At 39.1% G+C, this 18,653-nt stretch overlaps 4 protein-coding genes across 4 annotated transcripts; 1 reads left to right on the forward strand and 3 right to left on the reverse strand.

Moving 5' to 3' along the window:
• LOC109710454 (NADP-dependent alkenal double bond reductase P2-like) lies at positions 1,443–3,301 on the forward strand. The gene is made up of 5 exons (XM_020233022.1): positions 1,443–1,676; positions 1,856–2,015; positions 2,347–2,513; positions 2,601–2,683; positions 2,776–3,301. The coding sequence occupies exons 1-5, from the start codon at positions 1,443–1,445 to the stop codon at positions 3,143–3,145; spliced, it is 1,014 nt and encodes a 337-aa protein (XP_020088611.1). The 3' UTR covers positions 3,146–3,301.
• On the reverse strand, positions 3,603–8,671 carry LOC109710453 (beta-glucuronosyltransferase GlcAT14A-like). The gene is made up of 4 exons (XM_020233021.1): positions 7,832–8,671; positions 7,062–7,137; positions 6,818–6,933; positions 3,603–4,600 (listed from the first exon to the last, which is right to left on the reverse strand). The coding sequence occupies exons 1-4, from the start codon at positions 8,442–8,444 to the stop codon at positions 4,086–4,088; spliced, it is 1,320 nt and encodes a 439-aa protein (XP_020088610.1). The 5' UTR covers positions 8,445–8,671; the 3' UTR covers positions 3,603–4,085.
• On the reverse strand, positions 10,368–11,557 carry LOC109711107 (EG45-like domain containing protein). Its single transcript, XM_020234010.1, has 3 exons — positions 11,372–11,557; positions 10,681–10,960; positions 10,368–10,533 (listed from the first exon to the last, which is right to left on the reverse strand). The coding sequence occupies exons 1-3, from the start codon at positions 11,490–11,492 to the stop codon at positions 10,527–10,529; spliced, it is 408 nt and encodes a 135-aa protein (XP_020089599.1). The 5' UTR covers positions 11,493–11,557; the 3' UTR covers positions 10,368–10,526.
• LOC109710860 (EG45-like domain containing protein) lies at positions 12,931–14,173 on the reverse strand. The gene is made up of 3 exons (XM_020233649.1): positions 13,978–14,173; positions 13,516–13,798; positions 12,931–13,371 (listed from the first exon to the last, which is right to left on the reverse strand). The coding sequence occupies exons 1-3, from the start codon at positions 14,087–14,089 to the stop codon at positions 13,365–13,367; spliced, it is 402 nt and encodes a 133-aa protein (XP_020089238.1). The 5' UTR covers positions 14,090–14,173; the 3' UTR covers positions 12,931–13,364.

Raw genomic sequence — 18,653 nt, forward strand, 5'->3', positions numbered from 1 at the left:
TTACAAAAAAAAAAAAAAGAGGAAAAAACTAACAATGAATATTCTTTTAACTCTTTTAATAGAACATTTTGTTACTTTTAAAAATTAAGATGTCTAATTTAATTTGTTGATTTAACGTAACAGGAACAAATATTGGGGAGGCCCAGCACATCCCATGGCCGGGACCGAATGGGCCGGGAGGGCCCAAATGATGTTTACCACAGTACCTCACTGCACCCGTGGGCCAGAATCTTTGTCCACATCGAGTCGTTGCTCTGTCCCTGTGGTTTCGTGGGCCTCTATATATATATAGTTACCAAATTATGAAAATGAGGAAAATTGCAGATAATAATGTAACTTGCCGTGCGTGGGAAAGGGAATTTCGGAAACTTGGTTCATACTTGACACTAGTATCTGAAAATTTATATAATTAAGAAAAATAATGCATGTATATCAGAATAGCGGTGTAGATCTTACACTCCTCTTGTTTTAAGGTTGAGAAAATTTTTAAAATTTTCAGTATTTTAAAAAAATGACAATATAAGAGCCCAATAAGAGTCTTTGAAGGAGTAGGTATATTTTTTGGTGTACAGGTAGTAATGCTTTATGTTTCGGTAGCTGAAATTGAAATTGTCATAATTTTTTATTGGTGTACGTCTACCAAAGTATATGCACTGTATTTGGCTACGATTTAAATCTTTTTAATTTCTGAAGAAGAGTGTTTTTAGTTTCTGAATGCGAAGGCATTCAATCCACGACAGACTATGGCAGATACTGGTGCCCTATCTCCTTCACCTGGGAATGCAAACAAAGATGGCATCTCTCCGAGGACACAGCTCCCACACTTTCACAAGATTCTTTGAGGTAAAAAATAATATATAAAAAGATAAAAGATAAAAGATTCTCCCAGCGTCATACAAACTCTATCCCATTAATAATGTTTATATACACATACATTTCTGATTTCCCCAGATTAAGTGAAAAAAAAAAGGATAGTGCTGCTGTTTCATAAATATTATTATTATTATTATTACCATTACATATTAATATATCACTATATTATTAGTATTATGTTATAATCTTAGTTAATTATTTATAAAATTTAAGCTATTATAAAAGTTTATTAACACGTCCATAGCGTGTAAAATAACCATCATTTACAAGAAACGAAATCATTTTCCAAGCCAAATAAACAGCCTCGGGCAGGACGCATTAGTCCGACGCTTAATTAGGAAACCCAACGCCTCACATAGTCTCATCCGCCCGCCACCAAAATAAATAAATAAATAAATAAATAAAATATTTTTAAAAAAAAAACAGAAGAAGATAAAGAAATCCTGGCTCACGTTGCTCTTCTTGTGCATTATATACATGTATACGCATATGTATATGCAATTAATTACTGGGCTATTGCAGCTTAATTATAGATTAAAGCAGAGAGAAAAGAAAGAGAGAAAGTGAGAATGGAGGTGGAGAACAAGTACTTCACGCTGAAGCAGTACGTGGATGGGTTCCCGTCGGAGTCCGATTTCGAGCTCAGAAGCGGTCCGCTGCTGCTGGCGCCGCAGGAAGGCTCGAAGAAAGTAATCGTGAAGAATCTCTTCGTGTCCGTCGATCCCTACCAGATCAACCGCATGAAGAAGCGCAGCCCCTCTCACAAATCTGCAAACTTCGCTCAACGAATCGACCTAGGAAAGGTGACGAAAACAACAAAAAGGCCAAAAAAAAAAAAAAGAAGAAAAATCTTACATGACATACTATATATATATATATATAAAATATATATATAAAAATATATATAAGCCTACGTACGTCTTAATTACTACGAACGTACGTACTGATCGATGCGTGTGATATATCGATGGGTGGATTGAAGAGGATCGACGCGATGGGTGTGGGGAGGGTTGTGGCAGCCTGCGGGTACGCGGAGGAGGAGTTGCTGGGATGGGAAGACTACACCGTCGCCGGGCCCGGGAGCATGCTGACAAAGATTCCCACCTCCCAGTTCCCGCTCTCTTACCATGTCTCAGTTTTAGGTCAGCTTTTTTCATTTCTTCTTCGTTTCTCAATTTTCATTCCCCCCTAGCTCCCCTCCTCCTCTTTTGCAACCGCATGCAGTACTTTAGATATTCGGTTAATTAACTATTAACTATTGTGGTTTAAATTAAAGCTTGCTTTTACGCTAGCTCCTGTACGCACGTGAAAGTTTCGATTTGGAAAAAGTCCTGTTCGAGCAAAATAGGGAACTAAACCATCTGTTTTCAACAAACGTATTATATATGCATGCTTCGGAGATAGATATTATACATATATATGGATAACATGCGTGCGTGTACGCGCGTTGCCGTGCACTCTCATTTTGAGCAGGGAGTAGCGGGCTTACGGCATACGCCGGTTTCTATCAGATATGCAAACCGAGAAGGGGGGAGACGGTTTTCGTCTCCGCAGCGTGCGGATCCGTCGGACATCTCGTCGGCCAGTTCGCCAAGCTCTCTGGTTGTTATGTCGTAGGATGCGCAGGGAGCAAGAAAAAGGTTCAGTTCCTCTCCCCGCATGAACTTTTAAGTAACTTGCGGCCGGGGTAATTAATATTTTGGCAGCACTGGCGTACGTGCATGCAGGTGGACCTGCTTAAGGGCGAGCTGGGATTCGACGACGCTTTCAACTACAAAGAAGAGCGTGATATCAACTCTGCACTCAAGAGGTCTGTTCGGCCGTCTCCATGCAGCCGTGCTCTTTCTTCAGGCAGTGACAATGTCGCCGCAGCATAACTTTCTTTGTACTTGCTGGAAACAGGTGCTTTCCGAGCGGGATAGACATATACTTTGACAATGTGGGCGGCGAGATGTTAGAAGCAGCCGTCGCCAACATGAACGCCTTCGGAAGAGTTGCCGTCTGCGGGGCGATCTCAGAGTACACAAGCTCCGAAAGACGAGCAGCGCCTGACATGCTGGATGTGATCTACAAGAGGATTACTGTCCAAGGGTTCCTAGCCTATGATCACATTGCTGTGCACGATGAATTTATCTCCGTTACTTCTGATTACCTCCGGCACGGCAGAATGCAGAGTATCGAAGACATCTCCCATGGCCTCGAGAGCATTCCATCTGCCTTCATAGCGCTCTTTCGAGGTGACAATGTGGGAAAGAAGCTGGTTCAACTCTAAACCAAATCGATAATGCACTTGAAGATATCATTATTTACTAAACCAACAGATCAGTATCTGTTTGTAGCCTCCAGTCTGATTTCCGCACTATGTTACTTTGCTTCACCTCAGATATCCTGAGCATAATCATAAAGAGATTTCTTTTGAAATTTGATACAAAGGGTCTCTCAGGCTAAATTTACCTGCGCAAGTCTTCACCTACAGCTTTTTAGCTCAAACGACAGTTGAAATGGACAGCATTGCCGTAGGTTCAACCACCACGAATGCCAGAGTCGCAAGCAAGCAACCAACCAACCAACAATTTCTATGTCTTGAAAAGGCAAATAACTGCATGAATAACCAGAAACCAATAGCATAAATTATACAGAAAAGCTATGCTGCATGACAACTTTTGACGGGCACTCAACCATCACACAAGGTGAAACAGAGCAAAGCTAAAGATCTTGGACACTTCTCATGGCGTTTGAAGACCATGTATTTCAACCACTAGTTTGTGCTTTTCGGCTGGCAGTTATGCTTATTTATTTATAATAATACACATGCCGACCAAACCATACTCTAACCTGAAAGTCAGAATTAAGACGCTTACAATACTAAGATCACTTGATTCTCAATTCAAATGAATCTAATTGCTAATACTCTGTTTCAATATGATCGATATTACGTGTTCATAGATTAAGACGTGTTGTTACAGAAGAAGAACTATCCATGCCAACCCGAAAGGCAAAAAGGCCAAGAATATGCCGTGTAAATAACCTAACAGATAAATATCTAAACATCAATCTAATGAATCATTAGTAGCATGTATACCCTCATCCTGTCGTGTTGGCAATCCTTTCGCAGCGTATAACCACCAATCTCGAGCATCTCTTTACCAGCCAGCAGCTAAAAGCTTTAGATTTTTGTATACCGACCTCATATTTTATTGTCGATTTTTTTTTCAGATGCAATGTTTGTTATCAAAACCTTCTTCCGAAAGCAAACCTGTAATAAGTCGCTTAAGCCTCTCAGCACCTTCCCCTGGTCTAAGCTCCGATGCAGCTTTGACAGTGTAACGGCCGTCGCTATTATTCATCTTTAACAAATCAGACCATCCACCGGGAACAAACCCATCAGGCTCACGGCCCAATAACTCCTTATCAATTTTGTCAAGAACAGGGTCTTCCCTGCCGAATTTCCTTGCAAAGGGGGCGTTGCTGCCGACCATACTCGAGAAATCACTGAGGGTGAGGAAGTGGGGATGCTGCTTTGGTGGGTTATCCCATGATATGAAATGGAGGTCGTGGTTGACTGTGGTGTTCCGAAACTCAGGAGCATTGCAGATGACTGTGTGGAAGTACCCTTCAGGGGAAGAGAGGAAGTTCGCATAGTACATGAGGACAGTTCGGGGGAGATTGTCCCATCCCCACAAGCAGAACTCAATGAACTGGTGAGAAAGCATCATCCATGCAGAGCCTGGAAAGTGGAACATATGAAACAATATAAGTAATCTGTTTTCATGTGCGCTGCAAATGCTACCAAAACTAGCTTCTGAGACAAACTAAGCATGACCAGTACATGTTGGTCCACGTGATGCGTACAAGTAAGCAATCGTACATTATTTATACTTCAAGAGGATGATAAAAGAAACCTTTTCTCGAATCAAATTATGTTGTGCCAACCCTATCAATGTTACAAAATTCTGGCCTCACCTTTGTAAGGAGGGAAAATAATAGTGGTTTTCTCTACCTTGGACATGAAATATGCAACGACACCTTGATCAGTTTTCAACATTATAATCAATATAAAATGGACTAAAAGTACAACCGACCATCAAACCATCCAGCATTCAATTGTTCCAGAGAAATCCATCAACATAATCCATAAGTAATCAGGCACAAGGACATAAATGTACTGCCTTGATGCATGCCCAAAGTGTTTTTGATACTATTAGTAATGCCTGCTAGTTTCAATCCAGTTCAAGAAATTCTGTGAAATGCCCTCCCAAGAGCAAAAGTTTAAAAATGTGAAAGGGCTTAAAGGCCGTTGGGATTTTAACAGTCAAGTATGAATTTTGTATTGTATCAAAAACATCAAAAGGTTTGACGTGTCTAAAGACCTAAAATTTTGAATGCTCAGGTAAAATCTCTTAAAAGTATATGTTTCAATCGTTGTATTTTATCTTTCAAATTGAGCCTTCAAACCACAACAATTCTCTTCCGTGCAATCAACTTGCCCACATTTCTTTCAGTCTATTAATTCTATAAGGTAGGTACCAATGAATAACAAGATCTCAACTGCTATTCAAAAGCTACCGGAGGTAGCTTTCAATGAAGAATTACCTACAACATTAGGCTAAAATCAATGGTCACAAGAACAAACTAAAGGATGAGAAGATGACCTAGAAAATTCAGCAGCCAGTATACATGACAAGAGAGGAACTACGAAATAGTAGGTAGGAGTAGGACAAAACATTTAAAAAACCTAATATGCTACTCTTCATTTTCTAATGTTAAAGGATTTATATCTGCATTAAAATGAGGCGTGATTACTTCTCAGACCATCAGTTCATTTTGTATGGTACGATTTGTTTCAATTGATTTCACAAATAGCATGATGTTACCTAGCATCATCAATCCTTAAGATATTGCCGCTTGGTAGCTTGAAATCTCCAGGAAGATGAACCCTAAGTAACTGACAGCAACAAAACACAATCTCAGTCTTTTCAAATTATCAATACTTAGCTTTTGACGTATGCTTTTTTTAAAAGACCAGAGCATTCAATCAGCAAATAACAAAGCTTTCTGTGCATGCGTATAAGAAGACATATTATTTCAACTACACCTTCTGCAATCTATAGCAGATATTTATAACTTCCTAGGCTCATGGTAGAACTTATTAAGAGACATGGCGCCACATCGATCCGGACCTAATACCAACCACCTCTTACCAATCATATAGTTTTTCTAACAACCGATAGTTGGCTTAGCAGATATCAATAAGTGCCAGTAGATTATCATATGCCAACCACTATTATTATAGGCATAATGATGGATGATACTTAAATAAATAGCACTTTTTGTTGACACCTTCAGATGGAAGCAAAAGCATCCAGCTGCAATGTCATAAATTTGAAATGCTGAAGTCATTACACAATAAGAATCATCTATTATTGTTTTCCACAAAATTCTTAGCAAATGAGGCCAAAAACACCAAGAAATAATTATGTACGCTACAAACAACCCACAATTATATGCCGACACGTTATGTACTCTTTAGTCCTGTGTAGCTCTTGAAGATGTATAACGTTCTCATATTAATTACGAAGAAGGCACAACGACAGTTCTCCGTTGATAAATATATTAGTACTTCCAAAAAATCTGAAAATGTTGCCATTCATAATTTTGCAAATGAAGATATAATCATATCAACGGATAAGAGCTGATACATCCTGCAGTTATTAAATCACTGCCCAACATATTTCTCACGCCCTCTTTTACTATGAAAATGTCTTCTAATAGAAAATAATAAATAAGGATCCGGAATTCCGAACTGTTGCCTACAAATTGTTAAGCAAAGATAGATTGCCGTCTTATCATTCAACTGAAGCTTCGCATATCTGAGAATTCTCATAGAGATTGAGATACCATCCCAGTAAATATATATAAGTCAGCTAGGAGAGCAAACAATTACCTGTGAAGAGCTTAAATGCAGTGGGCACACTCCTTTTCTCGGTAATCCAGAAGACATCCGACTTCTGCAAGCTATACAGACCGGGGTCTATGATCACAGGCTTTGCCCTCTGATATCTACAAAGAAATTACACAACTTTGTGAGGTCCTTATGTCAAAAAGAAGTACTCGTGTTGGAAGGAGAGTAAAAATTTAATTTGCTGCAGGAAAAAAAAAAAAAAAACAGAGAAGAAAAATTAACATACTCCTTCCATCCAATGTCACTTGTATGCTCAATAAAATTCAGGTGTCTCGGCAAGCTCGAGAGCACGTATAGCAGATCTGGCAGGAAATTAAAGGGTAACGTGAGCATCTTGTACATACACGCAAACTTAGTTAATTGATGAAAGATAGAACTCATGCGACAGCATCAGTTTCTAAGAACCAGGAAAGAGAGAGAGAGAGAGAGAGAGAGAGAGAGAGAGAGAAGGGGGGGGGGGGAAGCTGAGGCTATAAAGATTCAAACAAATTGATAGAAAATTGTCACAAGATATTGAGATGGGACCACCTCTAAGGCATTAAAATTTCACACAAATGCACATTTTTATGTCGAGCAAGTTGAGGAAGAGGGCACGGAATCCAAATAGGAAGGGAGAAATAGATATGGAACTAGCGACTAATTCAGAAACCCATTTAGGGCATGGAAAGACACCAGGTAGCAAATAATAATTAAGATTATAGCAGAAATGATATGATCTCAGGGAAAGCACTTCCCCAGATAGCAGCAACTGGGAACCGGTAGGGAGAAAAAAATAATGATAATAGTAAGAGGGAATACAATAATCAAGTCGGCTAGACGAATATGGATTATATTGGGCAGGTCCGGAGAAGGAAATCTATCCAATTCCAAATCCCAATTCAAATTCCCAAAATAGCGCAAGTGAAACTGGCGAATCGGGAAACCCTAGCGCGCTCATAAAAAAGGAAGGAAGGTAGGTGGGAGGAAGCGATCGCGATAAAAATGCTAGATCTGTACCGTCCTGCGTGACGAGCGGGTAATCGGAGGCGCTGAGGTTGATGAACCAGTCCCAGTCGCCGCCCTCCTTGAGGAGGATGGCGGCGGCGTGGAGCGTGTTGGCCACCATGGTGGGGCCCCGGTAGGTGACGAGGTTGGCGCGCGTCACGATCCGCACGTTCCCGAAGCGGGCGTAGGCGGGATCGGCGCGCACGGCGGCGGCGAGCTCGAGGCGCTCCGGCGCGGGCGCCTCCAGGTCGAGGTGGAGGACGTAGCGGTTGGCCGGGTGGTAGAGGGCCCGGAGCGTGCGCCTGAGGCTGACGCCGTCGCCGGCGGAGCCGGAGATGAGGTAGGCGAGGCGGGGCACGGCGGAGGAGGGGGCCGGCGGCGAGGGGAGGAGGCGGAGCTTGGGCTCGACGAAGAGGGGGTCGTCCCCGGCGAGGGAGCGGATGGGGGAGAAGGAGAGGAGGAGGACGCGGGAGGAGGAGAAGAGGGAGATCGAGATGAGCAGGGACGAGAAGAGCACCAGCGCCAGCAACGGCACCACCCACTTGCGCTGCTGCTGCTGCAGCTGCGTCGTCGTCGTCGTCGTCGTCGTCGGCGGCGGCGGCGGCGGCGGCTTCGTGATCTCCATGATGGAGATTGGGGAGGGGTGGGGGGGATTACGGGGGAGAACAAACAGGAGACGGGGCGGTTATCTTCACCACCGGGAATCGCCTCGGGATCCGCAGTCGCTACTACTAATACTGCTGCTGCTGCTGCTGCTGCTGCTGCTATTCCGCCGCTCGCCCCGACCCGGCTCTACTGCTGCTGCGACGGGCCCCTCGCATCGCAGCTCCCCATGCGCCTCCTCCCTTTTGTCCTCACGGGTCGAGCGACGGTGAGTGCGGAATCTGTACTCTGCAGAGCCAAAGTCCAATGGTCAGCGCACCGCCTCTGAATGAAAGAAGCGGAGGAATATTATGAGGTATTACGCGTCATCATTCAGTGGGGAACGCTGTGGTTACCGGTATGGCCGGAATAGTAATAATACATAATAATACAATACAATATATATATACTAGTACTAATTAAGGCCTTATAAATTCCCGAATATAAAATTAATAATGTGGCATTAATCTATCTATCTATCTATCTATCTATCGTCGAGAAACCACCCTCTTCGCTACGGAAGGGGTTGTAGAGGATCCGATTCTTGAGTCGGTGTGAAAGGACGATGTTGGCGGCTAGCCGCGAACTGGGCAAAAGGCTGGGAGCTAATTATTAAACATCTGATAACTTTGTGATGAGTGGCACCGCACAAACAAGTAAATTAAGATTGCTACAGCATAATCATATAAAAAAGAGTTTAAGATTATGCATGTATATTGACATTGTAACGGGGTCACGGGCGCAGCACGACTCTTGTCATGTAACAGAGGTCAACCGAGTGGGGTGGACCATCTCATTACACCGTCGCATGCACCCACAGTCTAAAAGTCACACCAGAGATGCATTATTATGCGTCTTGCTTTTTTTTTTTTTTTTTTTTTTTTTTTTTTTTTTAAGGACATAATTAAGTAAGAGGATTTAAAGATTATTATTACAATATTTAATTTCTAATGCAAAGCTTTTGTTAAAATATTTAATTTCTCTTGCATGTCATCTATTTAAATATTTTTTACTACCTAAACTTTACTTGACTTTAGTAAATTTATTTTGAAAATTATTGAAAATTAAAATTCTTCTAAAGATTCTTTTATATATGCAGAAATATTGACGTTGTCGTCACGACCACAGACACTTGAAGCTGGAGTGTGTGCCCTCGAGTTGCCGATTCTGCTGGCTGCTCGAAGAACTAGCTATCTTAAATTAAATTATCTTCTTCGCTTAATTAATTCTCTATTCTCAATGAAGCATTTGAAAGAAACAGAAGAAATAATCCATCATATGTACATGTATATATATAGAGTGAGGCTACTATGCTATCGGAAGCAGGAGCCTTCCATGCTTCCAGCTCGTTTGGATGTTGCGACTTTCGAATCGTCGATCGGCTCCGTTAACTTGATCTAGAGTATTTGAAGTACCTAGAAAATAAATTTTATGATTTTATGATATCATTTGCCTAGTGAACGAAGGGGCTCAATCAACGACTGAAATAAAAATCTTACAAATGTAATAATATGACATTAATATTTTAAATCAAAGATATTGATCTTGTTTATATAGTATAAAGATTTTCTATTAAAATTTCACGTGATTTGAATATTTCTACACCGTTAAACTTGCAAACGGCACACTACGGCCATTGAATTTGTTGATTTTGAACCTATTCGATACTAGGTAAATGATATCGAAAATAAATAAAATTTATTTTCTAGGTACTCAAATACTCTAGATCAAGTTTAACGGAGCCGATCGACGGTTCGAAAGTCGCAACATCGAAAACGAGCTGGAAGCATGGAAGGCTCCGTGCTTCCGATAGCATAGTAGCCTCACTCATATATATATATATATATATATATATATATATATATATATATATATATATATATATATTTGTAGTGTACAGCTGGAACGTTTCTTTCGTGATATCATTTTTCCCTTTTCTTGTCGGTAAAGAGTTACAATTTTAAACGACGCTATATACTTTGGTAACTTTAACTTTTTTACAGGGAGTGCGTCTATTCATCGTGATTGATCTGCATTAATTTCATGTAAACTCCCTCCGCTAGCTTCATAACCTGAGAAGCCAATTGAACCAAGTCAGATTGAGAATATTATATAAGAATCTGATCATCAATGCACGGCTTAAGTTTGAAGGAAAAAAAGATGTTTCTAATTTCATGACAAGTGATCAATTAAGAAGGAAGCATGGATATATATGTTACTGTCGATATTCTATGTTGATCTTGGTGTTGGGTATCTTGGAGAGTGCACTGAAAGCCTCGTCGGACAAGACGAGAGTCGAGGTGCATGAATTCGTCCTGCAGAGGTCGACGACTTCGACTACGATCGAACCGTCCTTGCACGGCCGCCTGAGGCCACTCAGGCAACGGAGCTGATACTTTCTCCCACACGCTGCGCCGTTGTCCCATATCCCGTGACCTGCAGCCACGAATAGGCCGCTTCCCGGCAGTTGATCCTGGTCGTATCCCGGGCATCTTGTTGCTGCACAAAGGAATCACACAAACACGTCCGAGCCTTTTAAACAAACTACGTTTCGAGCCATAGATGATCATTATTACTCAAATTACATCATCTCAACATGTAGTGCTTTGAAGTTTGTATTTCCTGGATGTTCTTTTTGTTGATGGGGGACAACTATATACTGAATTTCGGATTATCTTTGTTCCTCTTTTACGTCGAAATTGTGTAGGCCATTTGGCATCACCTCTCTTTTGAGTTTATGAATCAGTTTCGCCGTATTAGGCAGGCATTACCCTACACACACACACACACACACACACACACACACACTTTCAAAAACCTAGAGAATCAGTTCCTTAGTAGCCAACATCAAAGATTCAGAAAAAATTGATAGGAGGTGAAAAACAATAAAGAAGAAAAGAAACGACTTACGAAGATACGGAGGGTCGTATGAAGTAGCAGTTCCTACATCCGCGACGACTCTGCCTACACAAATGGTCTTGTAGAATAGAGTAACAAGTGTTGCTGCTAGTGTTAGTAGACTTCTTTCCATCTGCTCAACTATAGGTGCTCATGCTTTCCTTAGAGTGCGTAGACTCTAATTTATACTCCGAACATCGTTGGCATCCCCTCCCGAGTGCACGCCGAATGGCGGCGCCCGTCATAATCTTTAATCTTCAATCTTCAATAATTAATCAAGATATGTATGACCGACCATTTATATGTGCGGTCAAGCACATTTCTCAACCACCCATATCAACTCCAGATAAATATTTCTCTCTCTCTCCCTCAGCGTTTCTCATTCCCAGATACTGAAATCCTCTGTTTCTTGTAGCTGAAAATATATATATAAAAAAAAAATCACTTTCGCAAAAGCGGCTTTTCAATTCCTTTTATTATTATCTAGTGATCAAGCTCCTTCATCAGGCGCTGCTCTTAGCAGTAGCAGAGAATTTCATACGCACACGGCTCTACGGAGCTCCCACTAGGCCTGCTAATGCAGGGGAGATCGAGCACTTTTAAATTTGGTCACCAAAAAATGAGGGTACGTAAAGATGTACGTGCGTATGATCCCAAACACTATTCCATGTATTATGCCCGTGAAATAATTACCTTTTGTTCTTCGAACTTTCACTCATGCTGCAATTTCATCCCGATCATAAACAAATCTCAGTTTTTTTCTATAAAACGACAGATTCAGTCTATCGCTATAAAATGATTTGCTTGCTTGTTTCAGTTGCCTTTGAAATAAGAGTTTGAAGAATCATTCTGTACGAAAATGTTAGTGTGTTATTAGAAATTTTCTAGCTGTAATGATGTGCGTATTTAAGTGCAGTTTATAAATTAAACTGCTTTATTGAGATAGAACAATGAGTATCTAACATTCTATCGTAAAAGGAATAAGCTGGCTTTGTCATCGAATGCAGAAGCTTACATAAGACTCCTACTAACGACACAAAAAGCTTCACATTGGATTTTATGTGGATGAGTCCCATGGGTTTAGTATACAGTGTGATCCACTAATTAAGGAATTTTTTTTGGACACTTCTCTATCTTTCTTTTAATTGGACTCATGATCTAGTTTTTCTTATTTGGATCCAACGTAGAGCGCACCAAATCTTTTGCGAATCTCCTCCAACCGGAATATCAGATACACGGGTGAACAAAGTTTTTAATATTAATTCCCAAGCTCTTTAATTTCTTGTTCTTCGCACTGATCTTAAGATGTTATGCTAATTGCACGATATTTAGTTGTGAATATATATACGCAATTATATAACACCGTAAGATGTCTAAACAAATATATATTCCTGGCCATCTCGTTGGCCTATTTTAATTAAAAGGTTAATTGTTTATGCTAGTATATCTGCCGGCGCATGACAAATTACAAGCACAGTTAGATTCAAGTTCATAGTTGACTAGTCAGTGGAACAAATCATGATTTTTTTGAAAGAGCTATATAAAAGAGATTAGTTTCGACGGACAGTACAAACACCATTAAAATATTGTAGAAATAGTATGCATATTCATACATATCACACCACTAAAACATTAATTGTCCACTAAAAATATTTACATTTGTCCTTAGGATATATAGCCCCCGCTCATTATTTCGTACATATGCAGTAATGATTTTAGCTCTGCCGTACAATATTATATATTTCCTCATGTGCTGGTGTGCACTTTATTCCTTTGCTCGATCTTAATTAAACAACTTCATCGGAATATTATTTATCCGGCAACGCAGAGTACGGGACTAGCTCTTAATTGCAGTACTTATATTGCACATCAGTCCAGGGGGAAATTAAATATTTCCTCTGCTGCTATTGCCCAGATATCATTTGCACGTATAATTTTGTCGTAATTAAATTCCTTTGCTGATGCACCATGTATACGTACTTATTAATAAAATGGCTTGGCCCGTTCAAATCCTGCACAAATATGAGCAAGAGATTAATTAGGAACTATGCCACGGAAAAGAAATTAAAAGAGACATGTTTTTGTTGCCCTTTAATTAACGCGCGGGTAAAAAAGAGTTGAGAATGATGATTATTTGGTAAGAGTTGTGCACGTACTGGATGTATTCGACGTTGATCTTTCCGCTGGTGGATTGCGAGATTGCGTCGAAGGCATCTCCGGAGAGGAGGAGGTTAGCAGGGCATGGATTTTGAGAGCATTTATCCACCACCTCCACCACTATACTAACTCCTTCCTTACACGGCCTGTTGCTGCCGCTCAGGCACCGCACCATGTATTTCCTCCCGCACGCTGCCCCATTGTTCCAAAGCCCGTCGCACACAGCCGCAAACATGTTGTTTGGGGGAAACTGGTCTTCCCTATTCCCGTTGCATTTCGTAGCTGAACCCCGACGGAAAATAAATGAGTAAATGAAATATATAACCAAAAAGTTGGAAAAAAATAAAGAAGATAAATTAAAACACATTAATTATAATTAGAAATTCAGCCTAAGAAAACTTTGAGAGAGATATATTTATTTATACATCTAACAAAATGCACCACATGCATTAAATACTTACGAGTGTACGGTGGGCCATAGGAGGTTGCGGTCGCGACATCTGCGGAGACTAGGACTCTTCCTTCGAACCACTGTAAGCTTAGTAAAGCTAGCATGATTGCGAAAAGCCTCATGGTTAGAGTACTCCTCAAGCGAGAGAGTGAATCAATCGATCCTATGCTTCGATTCCTATATATATATATATATATATATATATATATGTATATATATGTGCTTATTGTTTGAAGGCTAGCTAGCTAGTAGTGCTAATTTATAGATAATTTAGTAAGTTATATATATATATATACCGTGCCCTTATATTTATGTAGCTAGTCTCTCTCACGCCTAAAGTTTGCACTAAGTTTTACTCATCAAATAGATTGCTTATGAGTATACTCCTTTTCTCTTTGTATAAGTACTCGAGCAACCTTATCCCATGCACAATCCAACCGCATATATCTTTGGATTATCTCGGGCTTTCACGAAAACATTTTGCGTGCAAGATATATAATGGCTAGCTTTTCGATCGTTTATCACGTGGACTCGCGAATAGTGAGGAATTAATTAGCCGCCTCCATGACGAAGCTAGGAACTAAAACTAGTGCAGGTGTTGTAGTGCGTGCCATAGATGTTCTCATCATGCATGCTTAGCATTCGTGCTCATCCAGCTTTACACAGCAGTAACGTAATCGTGCCCTTTCTTTTGCTCCTAAGCGCATGCTTAGATTATTTTTTTGGATAATATAATATCATAATAAGCCTCGCGGTGCCAAGAGGTGTTACAACGTGGGTTCAATTTCATTGTCTTTATATCATCTTATCTTATGAATTTCTCTATATTATTCTTAATATGATTTTTCTCCTGTTGGTACGTGTAGTGCATAGACGAATAGTTTAATAGAAAATTTACGATAAGCTTCAATTCACCCTATTATGATTTAACGCATTTTAATTTTGCCACTTGATTTATAGTTTTAAAGTTGCACTTAACTATATATTTATATAGTTGTTTTATTTTTATTTTACTAGCCAGAAGAGCTCATCATTAGCCAAAATAGTAAAGTGATACATATTTTTGTAAATTATTTGGTTGCACAATATGGCATTCTATCTTCTTATAATTTTGTACTTTATTACTATATATATGGTTTTATAACAATATCAAGAATATAGTACTCTTGTATAAAATAAAAGAAAAAATATAAAATAATTAAGTACAATTTTTCGAATAACACGATCATGAAATAAGAATGCTTTAAACTGTAGGAGAGATCGAGAATCATCTTAATTTTTTTTTTTGTTTTGAAAAATGATGATTCCTTACTTATCTCTTTGGATTGCGTTTTAGTGGCCATGATGACGATAATGGTGGTGTTAATTATATTCTCTAAGCGACCGACTAACAAGCAATTAATTGCCATGTGCCCTGCATTAACTACTTGGAGCATATATATTCCGGGCAATAAATTAACAAGTTGTCAGGAAGTTAGAATATATTCATCTAATTTCCAAATGATACGTGTGGATCAATTCGAGAAAACTACTAATGAAGGTATGTTTTGCTTTAATTATTAGCTTTATTTATCATGGATTGTATGGCTATCAACTCGTTAGCAACTTTTTTTTAAAAAAAAGAAAAATCCATTTAGAAAGATGTCGATCCATCAGGCGTTACAAATGTGATTAATTAAAGCAGACCTGGACTAATGTTTTCTGTTGACTAAATAAAGTCCTTCATAACGATTAATTCGCTTTAGAATAGGAGGAGAAGTTTCTCAACTCCATGTTCTGATTAAAGTTTTGCTCAATAACGCTGTTAGGAGAAGCGTTATATTAAAGTATTTATTTAATCCCAAACCAACCTCTGCTTGCGAGGAGATCATTTACATCAAAATAGAAATTCTTGCTTTTCTTTTTAGCTACAGTTTTTTTTTTTTTTTTTTTTTTTCTCTTCCTTGGAGTGTGCCGATCGTTATTGCTAAACTAACGGATATTTGAAAATAGGAGTAGATCTTGTGTGCTCTTAGGAGCACGGAGGCCTCCGTGCTCCTAAGTCGTTTCAACGATGGAGCTTCCGAATCGGCGATCGGCTCCGTTAAATTTGATCTAGCGTATTTGAACTATCTAGAAAATATTTTTTTTGATTTTTCGGTATCATTTTCCTAGCGATCGAAAGGGTTCAAAATCAATAATTTTTAATGGTTGATGTATACCGTTTGCAAGTTTAACGGTGTAGAAGTATTCAAATCAGATAAAATTTTGATAGAAAATTCTTTATACTATTTACAGTAAGATCAATATGTTTGATCGAAAATTTTAACGCTATGTCATAACTTTTTTTTGAGATTTTTATTTTCAACCGTTGATTTTGAACCCTTTAGATCATTAGGTAAATAATATCGAAAAGTCACAAAGTTTATTTTTAGATACTTCAAATACGTTAGATCAAGTCTAACGGAGCCGATCGTCGATTCAAAAGCTCCATCATCGAAAACGGCTTAGGAGCACGGAAGCCTCCGTGCTCCTAATAGCTACTCTTGAAAATAGTATCGATCTGAATATTTGTGTATGTATAGTTTTACAATTTAGAGCAAGGGTAGGGTAGGGAGATCATTGGGCTGACTTTGGATGTTAGATCCGCCCGCTTTTATTGCTCCTTGTGCAGGCCTAACCCGTAACAGAATGGGCCTAACCCGCTTTTATTTGTGTATGTTATTTTGCTAAGCCCCTGAGTGGGCCTGCTGCTGCGTTACCTTTTAGGCTTTCTTTGGCAGTACAATGATTTATGGGGTTTTTTTGCATTTAGCCCCCTAGTAAATTTTTATTTTAAAAATAGCCCTATCAAAATTTAATTTGCAAAAATGGCCCTGCACCTGCCACGCAGGCGCCACGTCAGCGCCACGCGGGCTGGGCATGGGCCAGTGTATTAAGTTAAACACGGTGAACCATTCACCGTGTTCAAACACGGTGAATGGTTCACCGTGTTTAGTACGTATTTTTTTCTAGAAGAATAGGGAGTTAGGGATGTTAATGGGGTATGGATATCCAAAATATTATTCGAACCTAAACCCGAATAAATTATATATATACATAACTTATTTTTATTTATTTATACAATATATAAAATATCTAATAATTTTTATTTCTTAGATCTTCATCAATCCAATGGTATAGATTTTTAAAATTATTAGATATTTTATACCGTTGGATTGGATGAAGATCTAAGAAATAAAAATTATTGGATATTTTATATATTGTATAAATATATAAAAATAAATTATGTATATAAAATAATTTATTCGGGTTTAGGTTCGAATAATATTTTGAATATCCATACCCCATTAACATCCCTAACTTCCTATTCCTCTACAAAAAAATAAGTATTAAACACGGTGAATCATTCACCGTGTCTAAACACGGTGAATGATTCACCGTGTTTAACTTAACTACCGCCCCCAGCCCCGCCCGCGTGGCGCTGACGTGGCGCTTGCGTGGCAGGAGTAGGGCCATTTTTGCAAATTAAATTTTGCTAGGGCTACTTTTAAAATAAAAATTCTTCAGGGGGCTAAATGCAAAAAAAGCCCATGATTTATACTACAAAACAAGAACAAATATATTAAACAAATCAAAAGTATTTATAATCTTTCATCCTCAAATATTTTAAAATTGTAATTAAAAGCGTGATTTCTGCGGCAGCCGTTGCAAACATAGTTTTATAATACAAAAGAAAAAAAAATCAACACGCTTTAAAATTTTTAGCCTTTTTATATTACTAAAATAATATTTTTAGCCAATGTATCACCAAACTAGACCTTTGGAAAGTGTCTAGCAGTGAAGAAAAATTAAACCTTCTATTTTATCGAGGAGAAGAAATTAAAATGAGATTTTAAGTATGAAAAGCAGAAGGTTAATTAATTAATTTATTTATTTTTACCTTGCCTCTAACCGAAACTAATGTTGAGAATATCATTAATCTCTTTTGTTTTTGTTTTTTTTTCTCCCCTTAATACGGCTACACAATTTGCATGATATCATTTTCTCGAAGTAGTATTATATCAAAACCATAGCGCAGTAAAAGTGGTGTAGGTCCCAATTAAAGGTCCCACTTATCTCTTTCGGGTGATTAGAGATTGGAGGGAGCGAATGGACCCTCACATCAAAATACTCTCATACCACGTAGGCACGTACATACATAGGATCGTGCCATGCATACTCCGTCTTATCCAGTTAATATATGTATGTGGTCACAGCTTTATATATGAGAGCATGTTGTCTACAATGTAGAGAAAGCACTTGTGGCATAAGTCCCTCTCTCACTTTATATACATAGCTGGGTAATAGATTCCATCTCCACTGAGAAGAGTTTTTTCGTCCACTACATTATATTGTATTGCATCTCAAACAACATGAACAACATGATGTTATCTTTGATGCTATATGCCAACACCGGTTGTTTGCGTGTGTGTGTGTGTGTGTGTGTGTGTGTGTGTGTGTGTGTGTGTGTGTGTGTGTGTGTGTGTGTGTGTGTGTGTGTGTGTGTGTGTGTGTGTGTGTGTGTGTGTGTGTGTGTGTGTGTGTGTGTGTGTGTGTGTGTGTGTGTGTGTGTGTGTGTGTGTGTGTGTGTGTGTGTGTGTGTGTGTGTGTGTGTGTGTGTGTGTGTGTGTGTGTGTGTGTGTGTGTGTGTGTGTGTGTGTGTGT

The sequence above is a fragment of the Ananas comosus genome, linkage group 5 (genome assembly GCF_001540865.1).
Source record: "Ananas comosus cultivar F153 linkage group 5, ASM154086v1, whole genome shotgun sequence".
NCBI classification, from domain to species: domain Eukaryota; kingdom Viridiplantae; phylum Streptophyta; class Magnoliopsida; order Poales; family Bromeliaceae; genus Ananas; species Ananas comosus.

Excerpts from the sequence above, each read along its gene's own strand:
- LOC109710453 (XM_020233021.1), bottom strand. The coding sequence starts at position 8,444 with ATGGAGATCACGAAGCCGCCGCCGCCGCCGCCGCCGACGACGACGACG. Across the intron at positions 7,138-7,831 it reads CCCGCTCGTCACGCAGGACG|ATCTGCTATACGTGCTCTCG; the intron begins GTACAGATCTAG and ends ATTTCCTGCCAG. Across the intron at positions 4,601-6,817 it reads TGCATTTAAGCTCTTCACAG|GCTCTGCATGGATGATGCTT; the intron begins GTAATTGTTTGC and ends TCCACTTTCCAG.
- LOC109710860 (XM_020233649.1), bottom strand. The coding sequence starts at position 14,089 with ATGAGGCTTTTCGCAATCATGCTAGCTTTACTAAGCTTACAGTGGTTC. Across the intron at positions 13,799-13,977 it reads CTATGGCCCACCGTACACTC|CTACGAAATGCAACGGGAAT; the intron begins GTAAGTATTTAA and ends GTCGGGGTTCAG.
- LOC109710454 (XM_020233022.1), top strand. The coding sequence starts at position 1,443 with ATGGAGGTGGAGAACAAGTACTTCACGCTGAAGCAGTACGTGGATGGG. Across the intron at positions 2,016-2,346 it reads TTACCATGTCTCAGTTTTAG|GGAGTAGCGGGCTTACGGCA; the intron begins GTCAGCTTTTTT and ends CATTTTGAGCAG. Across the intron at positions 2,514-2,600 it reads GCGCAGGGAGCAAGAAAAAG|GTGGACCTGCTTAAGGGCGA; the intron begins GTTCAGTTCCTC and ends ACGTGCATGCAG.
- LOC109711107 (XM_020234010.1), bottom strand. The coding sequence starts at position 11,492 with ATGGAAAGAAGTCTACTAACACTAGCAGCAACACTTGTTACTCTATTC. Across the intron at positions 10,961-11,371 it reads ATACGACCCTCCGTATCTTC|CAACAAGATGCCCGGGATAC; the intron begins GTAAGTCGTTTC and ends TCCTTTGTGCAG.